General features: G+C 37.8%; 1 protein-coding gene across 6 annotated transcripts in view; it reads right to left on the reverse strand.

The window, feature by feature from the left end:
* PHKA1 (phosphorylase kinase regulatory subunit alpha 1) overlaps window positions 1-17,499 on the reverse strand; it is a 140,427-nt gene that overhangs the window by 87,044 nt on the left and 35,884 nt on the right. For all 6 annotated transcript variants that reach the window (XM_029240554.1, XM_029240558.1, XM_029240557.1 and 3 more), the window contains 6 exons: window positions 9,579-9,677; window positions 8,476-8,622; window positions 7,446-7,499; window positions 5,988-6,110; window positions 2,059-2,154; window positions 645-752 (listed from right to left, as the gene is read on the reverse strand). In XM_029240554.1, the coding sequence (XP_029096387.1) occupies window positions 645-752; window positions 2,059-2,154; window positions 5,988-6,110; window positions 7,446-7,499; window positions 8,476-8,622; window positions 9,579-9,677 (627 nt within the window). The remainder of the gene's footprint in view (window positions 1-644; window positions 753-2,058; window positions 2,155-5,987; window positions 6,111-7,445; window positions 7,500-8,475; window positions 8,623-9,578; window positions 9,678-17,499) is intronic.

The raw sequence follows: 17,499 nt of genomic DNA on the forward strand, positions 1-17,499 counted from the left end.
TGGGTTATAGCTTACCTTATATAATAACTTATAATGGGGAAATAGATTTGTCAGTAAAACTGGAAAACTTTGAGAAAGGGAACCCTTCTTATGGTTCAAAATGTCACAAATAAGCTGATGTAAACTAAGAAATTCCAAAGTGCTTCATTAAGAGCTGTCTCAACAGAGTTTAATATAAGGAACATTTAAAGGGCCCCTTATCAACAAACAAATAAAAAACTATGATGCTCCCAAACACTTGTCATGGTACCTAAAATTATCAGTTTATTTAATTAAAGAATGAAACATTATGTTGCTTGGAAAAGTTAGCACTTAAATCCATTATAAGTCATTACTATCCAAGCACAATTGCATTCGCAGTTACCAGACAGGCACTAGGGGGCGTTTTGAAAAGGAACTATCTAGGGTCTGATCCCAGAGCAACTTCAAGTACAGTACCAAGGCAGGAACCCCTGGGCAAGCATGACAGACATGGTTGCCAGAGGGAAAGATTTTTGCCAAGGACTGGCCATGCTCTCACTCTAAGATAAGGCAGAATACAAAAGGCAAAAGATATATCCTTCAGATTTAATGAGCTACTCACAAATCTGATTGTTATGGTGACTAAAGCAGAAAAATGGAAGAGCCTTGAAGTTTCCCCTTACCTCTGCCATCAAGCTTCCTAAGATGTATAGAGACTGACCCCACATATGAGGCAGTTTGCCCATGGGGACTCGGTCCACTGTGTGAGGATTTTGATATTCTTCATCAACCTAAATAAATAAATAAATAAAGAGATAAAGGAAAAGAATAGAAGGTTTAGGGCTTCCCTGATGGTGCAGTGGTTAAGAATCCGCCTGCCAATGCGGGGGACACAGGTTCGACACCTGGTCCAGGAAGATCCCACATGCCGCGGAGCAACTAAGCCCATGCGCCACAACTACTGAGCCTGCACTCGAGAGCCAGTGAGCCACAACTACTGAGCCCGTGTGCCGCAACTACTGAAGCTCGTGCTCCTAGAGCCTGTGCTCCACAACAAGAGAAGCCACTGCAATGAGAAGCCCGCGCACCGCAACAAAGAGTGGCCCCCGCTCACCACAACTACTAGAGGAAGCCCACGCACAGCAATGAAGACCCAATGCAGCCAAAAATAAATAAATAAATCAATTAATTAAAAAAAAAGAATAGAAGGTTTAAAATACTAGACAACAAAAAGCCCGAGTCTGGATTGTGATTCATACTCTATAAAACAGTCATATATGCAATGCACTGAAAAGTCAAGCACTATGACTACAGTCTAGGGCAGTGCTCCTCTAACTTTACATGGATACACCCCACCTGAGGATCTTGTCCAATGGCATATTCTTACTGAGTAGATGTGGGGAAAGGCCTGAAATCTGCATTTCTAACAAGCTCTCAGGTTATGCTGCTGATGTTGCTAAGAGCTTAGTCCACTCATCCCCACCAGCATGGAATATTGCATCTCTCCCCCGGCTAATGCTCTTTTGCAATGGAGAAGAGGAACAATGGTAATTTGAACTGGCATTTTGAGAAAATGGAGACATACTTCATTTTCCAAGCCTGATCTACTCAATTAATCCCAGGTGACTAGCCTCAAAGCAGGAAATATCAAATACTGAGAGTTCACACAGAACATCACTCTAGTTCGGCTTACTGATCTCCATATCATTCTCAACCTCAAAGTTTGATTTTTTTAAAAATCAATCTCTGAACAACTCATTTTATTTTTTTAAATTGAGGTCTGGCTGACATATAGAAAGGCCATACATATTTAACATATGCATCTTGATGAGTTTGAGGACAAATAAACACCCGTGAAACTACCTCTATAAGATTTGATCTTGCCCTCGTCTTGCCCAGTAACAGTGCCATAACTGAGTCTGCTTTATAAATATACTTTCAAAGGAATAAAATCATATTTTAATTGTTCTATACCTAAAGAAAGACTTTAGAACATTAAAATCAGAAGATTAAAAATTATTTGACTCAAATAAGGCAGTCCTTTTGAGGTACTGCTCCTCTTCTCCCAGCTCCATGTTATGGCACCGTCCAGCTTACCTTGTCAGGAGGAACACTGTACAGCTCCGGCAGAAGCGGGACTCCATTTTTGCCTTTGATGAGGACTGCTTCAAGAGCCTCTCTGTATTCTTGAACCTGTAGAGAAAAGAAAAGGGGAACAAAATTCATAGAGTTCCCTTTGGGGATCTAGGGGAGGGTTGTAGCCAAAGAAGGTTCTATTGCAAAGGGGTATATTCACCTAGTGAAAGGTAAGAAAGGGAAGTAGTATTTACTAAATGCTGATGGAGGCCAGATACTATGCTAGGAGTTTTGCATACTTTTAACGCATTTAATTTTTTTTAACATCTTTATTGGAGTATAATTGCTTTACAATGTTGTGTTAGTTTCTGTTATATAACAAAGTGAATCAGCTATATGTATACATATATCCTCATATTCTCTCCCTCTTGTGTGTCCCTCCCACCCTCCCTATCACACCCCTCTAGGTGGTCACAAAGCACCGAGCTGATCTCCCTGTGCTATGTGGCTGCCTCCCACTAGCTATCTATTTTACATTTGGTAGTGTATATATGTCAATGCCACTCTCTCACTTCATCCCAGCTTACCCTTCCCCCTCCCCATGTCCTCAAGTCCATTCTCTACATCTGCATCTTTATTCCTGTTCTGCTGATGAATAAATTTAATTTTAATAACCATCCAGGTGTCTGTAATTAAAGCCTTTTTACAGGGAAATTAAGGCTCAAGGAGGTTATGAGCTTCTGAAAGATCATACAGCGAGTGCAAGGATGAGCCCAGATTTGAGTCCAAGTCAGCCTGCCTCCATGTACATGCTTCTACCCACTGTGTACTACACTGAGTACAGCTTCTTGACTTTACATGTAATTGCTTTTAAAACTGTATTTTCCCTGTCAAATTAAGTTTCTATTATGATCAAGTTTACATTTTTTGCTTAACAATTTGCTGTAGATTAGTAATAAATAAAAAGCAAAAAAAACCCACTATAATTTATGGTGGAAAAACTATATAGTCAGTTCTGCTACGATAGTTGTTTTGAAAACACAAATTTGTTCCAATGCATTTGATATATTACAGAACAATTTGAGCATAACATGAATTTCACATCTGCTTATGCACAATTTCAACCTGAGAAGGCACTCAGCTGAACTGAGTCGTGTAAGAATACACAACACACACACATGCACACACCTCAGAACCATGAACCACAACCCATCCACATGTGGTGTTACAACTTTCCATCCAATTTCAGATAACTCTCCTACCACTCCCGAGCTGCTCCCTTCTCATGGCCGACTTGGCTGCATGGCTCTGTGCCTTCCCTTCTATTTAATTTCCCCTTCTAGTCCCTCCTTGCCCTATTTTTAAAATTTTTCCTCTCTGTTTGATATTCTTTTTTTTTCTTTTCTCTTATGCTATCTCTCTTTTCCTCTCTTCCTCTGGCATGTAGGGTGGTGTGCACGGGAGCCCTGCAAGTGAGGTGGTAGGAACATGGTTTCACATATCCACAAGAAAACTTCAGGTGTTTTTCAAGGTACAAGTGCCATATCTTTGTGGTATTTATATATTTCTTAACCATTTAACATGTATAAGGCTGTGGTACTGTTTTTTTTCAATTATGAGAAAACCAAACACTAAAATAAAATTATATTTGAAGTATAAAACAACAGTTAATCCGAATTTTTAACAATGATATTAAATTTTAATACACATTTTAATAGCAGCATATTTTATACACATGATCGCTAATCTAACATTTCATTCTTGTTGAACATTTAAATTACCACCAGACTTAATTTGTATGACTGTAACAGTGATGAGCAGCGTTGTATCTAAATGTATGCCACCCTTGAAATAATTTTCTCAGAATATAATTTTTGAAAGAGTAATGAATGAATGTGTTAAAGCCATTAATGCCTATCTGTGGTACTGTTTTTATTAGGTTCCTATCATTTTGTATGTATTTCTGACAAACTTTTTAAGTGTTTTCCCCAACCACATTTTCCCATAAGCCCTATAGTTTTTACTTCTCAAATATGCAGAGCATGGTGATTTTTAGGGAACACCTATGTGTCTCATTATAGCCAAATTGACTGTACCATGCACTTATCATATGTCTTCATCTGTGAAATTCAAAGAATTTTAGGGCTATCCACTTCTTCAATGAAGAAAGAAAAACTATTCTCATCATATGTACAGGCATACCTTGTTTTATTGCACTTTGCTTTATTGTGCTTCACAGATACTGCTTTTTGTTTGTTTGTTTTTGTTTTACAAATTGAAGGTTTGCAGCAACCCTGTGTTAAGCAAGTCTACTGGCATCATTGTTCCAACAGCATTTGCTCATTTTGTGTCTCTGTGTCACATTTCTGGGAATTCTGGAAGTATTTCAAAGCATGTACCAGCAAAAAGATTATGACCCATGGAAGGCTCAGATGATGGTTAGCATTTTTCAGCAATAAAATATTTTTAACTAAGGTATGTACATTGTTTTTTTAGACATACTGCTATTGCACACTTAACAGAATGTAGTGTAAACATAACTTTTATATGCACTGGGAAACCAAAAAATTTCATATGACTTGCTTTATTGAGATATTTGCAATATTTGTGCTGCTCTGGAACTGAACCTGCATATCTCTGAGGTATGCCTTTACAGAGAAACTGAAGAAGTCAATGACAGTACTTGGACTACTCAGTGGTCAGCAGCAAAGCCAGGAAAAAAGAAGAATAAAAAAGAATCCAGGCCTTCCAGCTCCTTTTTTCCCCGAGAGTTCAAAACACCTGAATATGCTTTGTACTTAGTTGGCACATTTAATAAATAAATCTTTCTTTGAGCAAGCACAGTTTTTGAGAAACAGTTCTGTGGAATTTGAGAAGGACTGAGAAAAATGGTAGAATCAAAACAGGGTGGTCAAGGGACTTCCCTGGTGGTCCAGTGGGTAAGACTCTGTGCTCCCAATGCAGAGGCCCCAGGTTCGATCTCTGGTCGGGGAACTAGATCCCACATGCATGATGCAACCAAGAATCTGCATGCCGAAGCCCGCATGCCGCAACTAAGAAGCCCGCAAGCCACCAACTAAACATGCCGCAATGAAGATCCTGCGTGCCGTAACTAAGACCCAGAGCAGCCAAAATGAATAAATAAATAAATAATAAATGTTTTTTAAAAGTTTGGTTTAAAAAAATAGGGTGCTCAAAATAGGGCAGGTATCTCTATTATCGCTTATCTTATTTCTTGCTCAAATAAGGATACTCTACATAAAGCTTAGAGTAAAACAGCACTTTGTGCCCCTGAAACTTCGGTGTACCCCTATTATTTAAACTCATATTGGCAGTTACAGATTACTACTGGCCAAAGTATTCAAATTACACAAAACTATTTATGTAGCCAAGTATAAACGACTTCCAAATGTGTTGGATTTATGTCCAAGTTTAGAACATAGCCAATTTGCAGAATGCCTGACATTAAACTAACTTGATTAAATCGTCCAGTCTCACTGTTTTCCAACAATGGTTTCTAAACTACTTTATTCATGTAGCTCAAAAAGCAATGATGACTGTATTTTGGGGGGTGAGGACAGGGTATAAGTGGGTGGTTGTTTTGTTTTTTGTTTGTTTTTGCTAAAGTCAGAATATCATTTCCAAGATTTATTTTAAAAAAAGACATACAAAGTCAGGAGGTAAATTCAAGTACCTCTGATGATTAAGGCAAGTATACAGGACTTGCTATTCTGCTTTCTATATTTATTAAAAGTCAAGTCTAAGTGATAGCAATATCCAGGTCTTCTAACTCTTTAACATGTGCCCTCAACTACTAGTCTCTAGAAGATAACTCTGTCTCCTCCCTATTAGGGAAGACTTCCATTTGGACACAGGGTCAGCACAGTCATTAACTGAAAGAGGAAGACATAATAACAATCTGCTAAAAAGCTCTTTCCCCAGTGCATTACCTGTTCTGCATTCCCACTAAATACCCCATCAAGGATAAAGTATGTCCAGAACAATGGCCATTCACACTCAATGTTTTCAAATAACTTCAGCTCAGCTGGTTCATAGTACAGACGATTGGGATCCTGGTAAAAACACAATAAACAAAGTCTGTCTTATCACTCCAAGGTCAGACTATATCTTTAGTTCAGAGGTATTACAACACAGCCTTTCACCACTGATAGTTTGTTTCAGAGAAGGCAGAGCACATACACACTCCCCTCCTTTAGCAAGTACTTTTGTCATGTGATTCTAACTAGCAGAACTGGTATAATAATGATACTACAGGCAGGTGTATGAGGAAGTGAGACTAATTTGTAATAAGCCTGAGTTTGGTTTTGTACTTGTTAAGTTTGAGGTAGCAGCAGAACATACAAATAGACATGTTCAGAAGGACAGCAAGAGATGAGGGTTTGGGAATCATCCTTATAGAGGTGACACACGAATCACAAATTATGGATGTAGTACCTATATATAATGAACAAGCAGCCCAAGAACAGAATCTTGGTAAACGCTGAATTTGGTGAGGGAGGACAGAAAGAGGAGAAAAATTAAGATGGTGTAGAGTTGTGGAAGTTAAAATAGGAAAAGAATTTCAAGAAAATGTAGGGGTAGGTAATAGTGATGTACTACAGAGAAGTCAAGGAGAATAAGGACTGAGAAAAGGCTACTGGATTGCTTACTTAGGAGATCATGATGATATTTCAGAGCACAATTTTAATAGATTGGTAGGGCAGAAGTCAAAAGGCTTAAAAAATAAAATGGAAGACAGGAAGTAAACCAGAAGAGTTTGAGCTCGGTAATTTAAAAAAATATATAATGGCTCTCAACCAGCAAACCTGAGCCTTAAACTATATTTACATTGTCAATGAAAGTGGTTACCAACCATTCATTCCCTTTTAATAATACTAAATTTTCTCCATTGATATTTCCAAGGAGAACTTTTGACAAGTGGAACAAAAGGAAGTTAACTTTTCAAGATCAAGTACTGTTTGGAACTAACCAACTGCAAAAGGTGGAAGGGATCCAAAAGGATCTACTGACAGAAAGATTTTTCCCTTTGTAATAATTAAATATTTGGGGGGGAATATTTTGAGACTATGTAAATCATCTGTTTCTGCCGAAATTTTCATCCACTGACTTAAGCATCCATCAGTAGCTCTTTCCTGAAACTAACCAACTTCAAGAGGTGGAAGGACTACACCTTCCTCTATTTTATTTAATCCAGAAGGGCTCACAAGCAAAACCTGGCAACTAATCCTAACAAAGGTAGCACACATCAGTTATTGTTATCCTATTTAGTGATTATTTGAAGTACCATTAATGAGGTAAGTATTTTCTCTGAATGAGGTATTTTCTCTGAATGAGGCTGCAGTAGTGACCATCCTACCTTGGACTCATTTTGGGGAAAACAAACCTACCTCTTTAGGAGTTTTATATCCATCTCGTAGAAAGCGACAGCAACCATAACGACCCTGGGAATGCAGAGGAAACAAGCCAGAAGAATGAACATTGGTACAGCAATATAATTAATCAGAAATGTATCCTTTGCAACAGCTACATGTGCCAACCTATCATCAATAGAGACATGATACTTAAAAAATAATTTAAAAAACCCCTGATATCAGTCCAGCAGCAGAAAGTGATTTCAGCAATGTGATTTCAATCGAGGGCTAAGTTGCAGGCTCTTCCCTAAAGCAGTGTTTTTATTTTATCTTCTCCATGGCTTTCCACCGTAGGATAAGTCTGTGACAGCCCAATTACTAATCTATGCGGTCCTGCTCACACAATTCATAAGAGACCACAATTTTTTTAAAAAAGAAAACACAGCTTAAAAATTTTGAGATAATCTGAGACTTACAGAAGAGTTCCCAAAACAGTACAGAGTCCCTGTATATCCTTCAACCACTGTCCCCTAATATTAACATCTTAAATAACCACAGAAAATTTACCAAAACCAAAAAATTAACCTTGGTACAACACTATTAACCAAAGTATAGAACTTATTTGGATTTCATCAGTTTTTCCACTGATGCTTTTTTTCTGTTCCAGTATCCAATTTAGGATACCACTGCATTTAGCTGGCATGTCTCCTTAGTCTCTTCTAATCTGTGATGGTTCCTCAGTCCTTCCCTGTTTTTCATCATCTTGACATTTTTGCAGAGTGTTTGTCAGTTACTTTGTAGAATGCCTCTCGACTTGGTTTTGTCTGATGTTTTCTCATGATTAGATTGAGGTACCGCATTCCTGGGAAGGACATCACGGAGGTGCTGTGCGCTTCTCAGTGCACCGTATCAGGGCGTACATGATGTCAGTACATCTTATTACTGGTGATGTTAACCCTGATCACTTGGTTAAATCACCAACATAGGTCATATTCAAGACTCACAAAGATACTAATTTAGCCTTAAAATTAGAGCTTAAAGAAAAGAAAGGCACATATGGACATACCTGAAGCTTAGTGATGATTTCCTGTTTTGTGAGCTCCACCAACTGATTATCCTCTACTGCAAAGGCTGGGAAGGAAATAACTGAAAGTAGACTAGCATCAACCTCTTTGGATGTTGAAGCCCGGGGGAGTATCGAATTAAGGATAGACTAAAAGAAAGGAAGTCAAATGTGGCACATTAGTAAATAACTCAGCATTATAAAGTTATTAGCTTTAGTTTCAAAAGATGTATGTTGAAGAGGATCATTCAGTTGAAAATCTAAAAATGATTTAATAGTGAAAGCTTAGAAGACTACTTCTATAAATCATCCCTTGTCTTAATCCTGCTCTCAGTGCCTCCTAATCCTGATTCTTAAGCAGCTGCTAATGGATAAAGAATACTCTAACATCATTATCCCACCCATAATGCTCTTGCTCCATTAGCAACTATCTAAGCATAAAGATAAAATGTAGCTGCTGGGAAGCAAGATGTGGAAGGCTTAGCTCCTATATCCCTGAAATTTATCTTTTCCATGGAAAATTTTGCATTTTTAAAATTAGAAGGTGAGACTGTATTCACTAGAACACCATGGGTATCTAATCAAAGTTTGAAGAAGACAAGAAAGGCCATCTTGTCAATGACAAGAACCTTACTCTTTCAATACAGAGAGTAATCCTAAACAAAACTGAAGATATGCATTTACCACTTAAACAGTCTAATCTCCAAACATCTAACCCGAGGGCCAACCAAGGACAAGAGAAAGTTTCAGAGCCACTATCAAGAAGAACACTCAAAATCGATCACCTCTTGTTCTCTTGGGATATTTAGAAAAGGAGATACTCAGGAGCAGAGCCCATATACCCTTGATACGATAATAGTGGAGAATTCCATATACTGTGACAGGATCACTTTATAACCTTGGGTGAGAGAACAGCACTATGATCTCTGTTGTAGCTCATGCTGTATCAGGCTTATCTCTATAGGATGCTTGATAAGACATTTTTGGTACATGGTAATAAATCAGATTATGTACTCTCATTCAGTTCTGCTTATTCTAAAGCTCATGCTAAATTTGAGTCTGAGTAAAAATACATTTTTCTATAACGTTGTCCATTATTCTCTTACCTGGCAGTGTTGCACTTCATCAGCTAGGACATGGATAACTGACTGGGGACCACCTTTCACACCAAACAGGTCCAGTTCATCTAATGCCTCCAGGGCTGCCTTTGAGGAACAAAGAAGGAAAGTACAACTTCAGCATTATAAATGCGTATATTTCTTCTCCCTCTACCCCTGGTATCATATCAATGAACATGATATCATTTTAAATATGTTCAGCAGAACAGAAAATACAATAACATTCTTTATTCCGCCTCTGAGGGTTTTTCTGGTCTCCCATATTGTCCCAGAGACACTTGAGATGGAGGCTGCATTCATACTTTCATGATTAAAAACCCTCAACAAATTTGGTATAGAAGGAACATACCTCAACATAATAAAGGCCATATACAACAAACCCACAGCTAACATTCTACTCAGTGGTGAAAAATTGAAAGTTTTCCTGCAAGATTAAAGCAAGACAAGGGTGCTCACTCTCACCACTCTTATTCAACGTAGTACTGGAAGTCCTAGCTAAAGCAATTGGGAAAAACAAAGAAATAAAAGGCATCCAAATCAGAAATGAAGAAGTAAAATTGTCATTATTTGAAAATGATATGATCTCATATATAGAAAACCCTAAAGACTCAACCAAAAAACTGTTGGAACTAATCAACAAATTCAGTAAAGTTACAGGATATAAAATCGACATACAGAAATCAGTTGTGTTTTCTGTACACTAACAACAAAACATCTAAAAAAGAAATAAAGAAAACTATCCCATTCACAACAGCATCAAAAGCAATAAAATACTTAAGAATAAATTTAACCAAAGAGGTGAAAGATCTGTACAATGAACACTACAATACTTTGATGACAGAAATTTAAGACAAAAACAAATGGAAAGATAGCCCCATGCTCATGGATCAGAAGAATTAATATTGTTAAAATGTCTACACTACCCAAAGTCATCTATAGATACAATGCAATCCATATAAAAATTCCAATGGCATTTTTCACAGAAATAAAAAAAATCCTAAAATTTGTATGGAATCACAAAAGACCCTAAATAGACAAAGCTATTGAGAAAGAAAAATAAAGCTGAAGGCATCACACTTCCTGATTTCAAACTATACTACAAAGGTATAGTAATTAAAATAGTATGATACAGGCATAAAAGTAGACACATAGACCAATGAAACAGAATAGAGAGCCCAGAAATAAACCCCTGCATTTACAGTCAATTAATATTTGATAAAGGAGCCAGGAACACTCAATGGGAAAATGATATCGTCTCTTCAACAGTTTTGGGAAAACTGGATAATCACATACAGAACAATAAAATTGGACCCCTATCTTACACCACACACAAAAATTAACTCAAGATGGATTAAACATTAAGACTGGATATCACAAAACTCTTCCTTCACATTGGTCTTGACAATGATTTTTTAGATGACACCAAAGGTATAAGCACAAAAGCAAAAATCAATAAGGGGGACTACATCAAACTAAAAAGTTTCTGCATAGAGAAGGGACTTGAGGACACAGGGAGGGGGAAGGGTAAGCTGGGACAAAATGAGAGAGTGGCATGGATTTATATATACTACCAAATGTAAAACAGACAGCTAGTGGGAAGCAGCCACATAGCACAGGGAGATCAGCTCGGTACTTTGTGACCACCTAGAGGGGTGGGATAGGGAGGTTGGGAGGGAGGGAGATGCAAGAGGGAAGGGATATGGCAACATATGTATATGTATAACTGATTCACTTTGTTATAAAGCAGAAACTAACACACCATTGTAAAGCAATTATACTCCAATAAAGATGTTTATAAATAAATAAATAAATAGAAAGCTTCTACACAACAAAAGAAATAATCAAAAAGATGAAAAAGCACCCTAGAGAATGGGAGAAAATATTTGCAAACCACATATATAATGAGAAGTTTCTATCCCAAATATATAAAGAACATACACAATTAATAATTCAATAAAAAATGGACAAAGGAAATGAATAGACATTTTTTACAAAGAGAACATACAAATGGCCAACAGGTACATGAAAAGATGCTCAAAATCACTAATCAACAGGGAAATGCAAGTCAAAACCACAATGCAATATCTCTGCACATCTGTCAGAATGGTTATCATAAAAAAGATAAGTATGGGTGAGGACATGGATAAAAGCAAACCTTGCACACTGTTGGGGGGAATGCAAGTTGGTTCAGCCACTATGGAAAATAATAAGTATGGAGGTTACTCAAAAAATTAAATTAGAACAACCATATGATCCAGCAATTTCACTTCTGGGTATATATCCAAAGGAAATAAAAACAGGATATCAAAGAAATATATGCACTCCTATGGTTACTGCAGCATCATTCACAATGTACAGAAACAATCTAAGTGTCTGTCAACAGATGAATGGATAAAGAAGATGTGGGGTATGTGTATGCATACCTGCATCTGTGTGTGTATGTATGTGTGCGTGTGTGTGTGTTTGTATGTGTGTATAATGGAATATCATTCAGCCATAAGAAACAAGGAGGAGACTGGTTCAAGATGGTAGAGTAGAAGGACGTGTGCTCACTCCCTCTTGTGAGAGCACCAGAATCACAACTAACTGCTGAACAATCATCGACAGGAAGACACTGGAACTCACCAAGAAAGATACCGCAGATCCAAAGACAAAGGAGAAGCCACAGTGAGATGGTAGGAGGGGCGCAATCACAATAAAATCAAATCCCATAATTGCTGGGTGGGTGACTCACAAACTGGAGAACACTTATACCACAGAAGTCCACCCACTGGAGTGAAGGTTCTGAGCCCCACGTCAGGCTTCCCATCCTGGGGGTCCAGCAACAGGAGGAGGAATTCCTAGAGAATCAGACTTTGAAGGCTAGTGGGATTTGATTACAAGACTTTGACAGAACTGGAGGAAATAGAGACTCCACTCTTGGAGGGCACACACAAAGTAGTGTGCGTATTAGAACCCAGGGGAAGGAGCAGTGACCCCATAGGAGACTGAACCAGGCATACCTGCTAGTGTTGGAAGGCCTCCTGCAGAGGCGGGAGCGAGGGTGGGGGGCTGTGGCTCACTCCGGGGAGGACACTGGCAGCAGAAGTTCTGGGAAGTACTCCTTGGCATGAGCTCTCCCAGAGTCTGCCATTAGCCCGACCAAAAAGCCAGGTAGGCTCCAGTGTTGGGTCGCCTCAGGCCAAACAACATACAGGGAGGGAACGTAGCACCACCCATCAGCAGAAAAGCGGATTAAAGTTTTACTGAGCTCTGCCCTCCAGAGCAACACTCAGCTCTACCAATCACCAGTATCTCCAATCAGGAAGCTTGCGCAAGCCTCTTAGATAGCCTCATCCACCAGAGGGCAGACAGCAGAAGCAAGAAGAACTATAATCCTGCAGCCTGTGGAACAAAAACCACGTTCACAGAAAGACAGACAAAATGAAAAGGCAGAGGATTTTGTACCAGATGAAGGAACAAGATAACACCCCAGAAAAACAACTAAATGAAGTGGAGATAGGCAACCTTCCAGAAAAAGAATTCAGAATAATGATAGTGAAGATGATCCAAGACCCTGGAAAAAGAATGGAGGCAAAGATCGAGAAGATGCAAGAAATGTTTAACAAACACCTGGTAGAAATAAAGAACAAACACCTTGAAGAATTAAAGAACAAACAAACAGAGACAAACAATACAGTAACTGAAATGAAAAATACACTAAAAGGAATCAATAGCAGAGTACCTGAGGCAGAAAAACAGATAAGTGACCTGGAAGACAGAATGGTGGAATTCACTGCTGCAGAGCAGAATAAAGAAAAAAGAATGCAAAGAAACGAAGACAGCCTAAGAGACCTTGGGGACAACATTAAACACAACAATATTCACATTATAGGGGTCCCAGAAGGAGAAGAAAGAGAGAAAGGACCCAAGAAAATATTTGAAGAGAATATAGTTGAAAACTTCCCTAACATGGGAAGGGAAATAGCCACACAAGTCCAGGAAGCACAGAGAGTCCCAGGCAGGATAAACCCAAAGAGAAACACACCGTGACAACAGTAAACAAAGTGACAAAAATTAAAAAGAAAAACTACTGAAAACAACAAGGGAAAAACTACAAAAAAAATACAAGGGAACTCCCATAAGGTTAACAGCTGATTTCTCAGCAGAAACATTACAAGCCAGAAAGGAGTGGCATGATATATTTAAAGTGATGAAAGGGAAGAACCTACAACCAAGATTACTCTACCTGGCAAGGATCACATTCAGTTTTGAAGGAGAAATCAAAAGCTTTACAAACAAGCAAAAGCTAAGAGAATTCAGCACCACCAAACCAGCTACACAACAAATTCTAAAGGAACTTCTCCAAGTGGGAAACACAAGAGAAGAAAAGGACCCATAGAAACAAACCCATAACAATTAAGAAAATGGTAATAGGAACATACATATCGATAATTACCTTAAATGTGAATGGATTAAATGCTCCAACCAAAAGACACAGGCTCGCTGAATGGATACAAAGACAAGACCCATATATATGTTGTCTACAAGAGACCCACTTCAGACCTACAGACACATACAGATTGAAAGTGAGGGGATGGAAAAAGATATTCCATACAAAAAAAAACCAAAAGGAAGATGGAGTAGCAATACTCATATCAGATAAAATAGACTTTAAAATAATGAATGTTACAAGAGACAAGGAAGGACACTACATAATGTTCAAGGGATCAATCCAAGAAGAAGATATAACAATTGTGAATATATATGCACCCAACATAGGAGCACTTCAAAACATACGGCAACTGCTAACAGCTATAAAAGAGGAAATCAATACTAACACAATAATAGTGGGGGACTTTAACACCTCACTTACACCAATGGACAGATCATCCAAACAGAAAATTAATAAGGAAACACAAGCTTTAAATGACACAATAGACCAGAGGGACTTAATTGATATTTATAGGACAATCCATCCAAAAACTGCAGATTACACTTTCTTCTCAAGTGCACATGGAACATTCTCCAGGATAGATCACATTTTGGGTCACAAATCAAGCCTCAGTAAATTTAAGAAAATTGAAACCATATCAAGCATCTTTTCTGAACACAACACTATGAGATTAGAAATCAACTACGGGGAAAAAACGTAAAAAACACAAACACAGGGAGGCTAAACAATACATTACTAAATAACCAAGAGATCACTGAAAAACTCGAAGAGGAAATAAAAAAATAACTAGAGACAAATTACAATGAAAACATGACGATCCAAAGCCTACGGGGTGTACCAAAAGCAGTTCTAAGAGGGAAGTTGATAGCTATACAAGCCTATCACAAGAAACAAGAAACAACTCAAATAAAAAATCTAACCTTACACCTAAAGGAACTAGAGAAAGAAGAACAAACAAAGCCCCAAGTTAGGAGAAGGAAAGAAATCATTAAGATCAGAGCAGAAATAAATGAAACAGAAACAATGAAAACAATAGCAAGGATCAATAAAACTAAAAGCTGGTTCTTTGAGACGATAAACGAAATTGATAAACCATTAGCCAGACTCATCAAGAAAAAGAGGGAGAGGACTCAAATCCATAAAAGTAGAAATGAAAAAGAAGTTACAACAGACACCGCAGAAATACAAAGCATCCTAAGAGACTATTACAAGCAACTCTATGCCAATAAAATGGACAACCTGGAAGAAAAGGACAAATTCTTAGAAAGGTATAACCTTCAAAGACTGAACAAGGAAGAAAGAGAAAATATGAACAGACCAGTCACAAGTAATGAAATTGTGATTAAAAATCCTCCAACAAAACAAAAGTCCAGGATGAGAAGGCTTCACAGGTGAATTCTATCAAATATTTAGAGAAGAGCTAACACCCATGTTTCTGAAACTCTTACAAAAAATTGCAGAGGAAGGAACACTCCCAAACTCATTCTATGAGGCCACCATCACCCTGATACCAAAACCAAAGATACTACAAAAACAGAAAATTACAAATCAATATCACTGATGAATATAGATGCAAAAATCCTCAACAAAATACTAGCAAACAGAATCCAACAACACAATAAAAGGATCGTACACCATGATCAAGTGGGGTTTATCCCAGGGATGCAAGGATTCTTCCATATACGAAAACACCATATTAACAACTTGAAGAATAAAAATCATATGATCATCTAAACTGATGCAGAAAAAGCTTTTGACAAAATTCAACACCCGTTTATGATAAAAACTCTCCAGAAAGTGGGCATAGAGGGAACCTACCTCAACATAATAAAAGCCATAAACGACAAACCCACAGCAAACATCATTCTCAATGGTGAAAAAGTGAAAGCATTTCCTCTAAGATCAGGAACAAGACAAGGATGACCACTCTCACCACTCTTATTCAACATAGTTTTGGAAGTCCTAGCCACGGCAGTCAGAGAAGAAAAAGAAATAAAAGGAATACAAATTGGAAAAGAAGAAGTAAAACTGTCACTGTTTGCAGATGACATGGTACTATACATAGAGAAACCTAAAGATGCCACCAGAAAACTTTTAGATGTAATCAATGAATTTGGTAAAGTTGCAGGATACAAAATTAATGCACAGAAATCTCTGGCATTCCTATACGCTAATGATGAAAAATCTGAAAGAGAAATTAAGGAAACACTCCCATTTACCACTGCAACAAAAAGAATAAAATACCTAGGAAGAAACCAACCTAGGGAGACAAAAGATCTCTATGCAGAAAACTATAAGACACTGATGAAAGAAATTAAAGATGATACAAATAGATGGAGAGATACACCATGTTTTTTGATTGGAGGAATCAATATTGTGAAAATGACTGTATTACCAAAGCAATCTACAGATTCAATGCAATCCCTATCAAATTACCAATGGCATTTTTTACAGAACTAGAACAAAAAATCTTAAAATTTGTATGGAGACCCAAAAGACCCAGAATAGCCAAAGCAGTCTTGAGGGAAAAAAACGGAGCTGGAGGAATCAGACTCCCTGACTTCAGACTATACTAGAAAGCTACAGTAATCAAGACAATATGGCACTGCCCAAAAACAGAAACACAGATCAATGGAACAAGATAAAAAGCCCAGAGATAAACACACCCACCTATGGTCAACTAATCTATGGCAAAGGAGGCAAGAATACACAATGGAGAAAAGACAGTCTCTTCAATAAGTGGTGCTGGTAAAACTGGACAGCTACATGTAAAAGAATGAAATTAGAACACTCCCTAACACCATACACAAAAATAAACTCAAATGGATTAGATACCTAAATGTAAGACTAGACACTATAAAACTCTTAGAGGAAAACATAGGAAGAACACTCTTTGACCTAAATCACAGCAAGATCTTTTTTGACCCACCTCCTAGAGTAATGGAAATAAAAACAAAAATAAACAAATGGGACCTAATGAAACTTCAAAGCTTTTGCGCAGCAAAGAAAACCATAAACAAGACGAAAAGACAACCCTCAGAATGGGAGAAAACATTTGCAAATGAAACAACAGACAAAGGATTAATCTTCAAATATATAAACAGCTCATGCAGCTCAATATTACACAAACAAACAACTGAATCCAAAAATGGGCAGAAGACCTAAAAAGACATTTCTCCAAAGAGATATACAGATGGCCAAGAAGCACATGAAAAGCTGCTTAACATCACTAATTATTAGAGGAATGCAAATCAAAACTACAATGAGGTATCACCTCACACCAGTTAGAATGGGCATCATCAGAAAATCTACAAACCACAAATGCTGGAGAGGGTGTGGAGAAAAGGGAACCCTCTTGCACTGTTGGTAGGAATGTAAATTGATACAGCCACTATGGAGAACAGTATGGAGTTTCCTTAAAAAACTAAAAATAGAATTACCATATGATCCAGCAATCCCACTACTGGGCATATA

Source organism: Monodon monoceros, unplaced genomic scaffold (genome assembly GCF_005190385.1).
Source record: "Monodon monoceros isolate NGI ecotype Baffin Bay Population unplaced genomic scaffold, NGI_Narwhal_1 Super_Scaffold_22, whole genome shotgun sequence".
In the NCBI taxonomy this organism is placed as follows: domain Eukaryota; kingdom Metazoa; phylum Chordata; class Mammalia; order Artiodactyla; family Monodontidae; genus Monodon; species Monodon monoceros.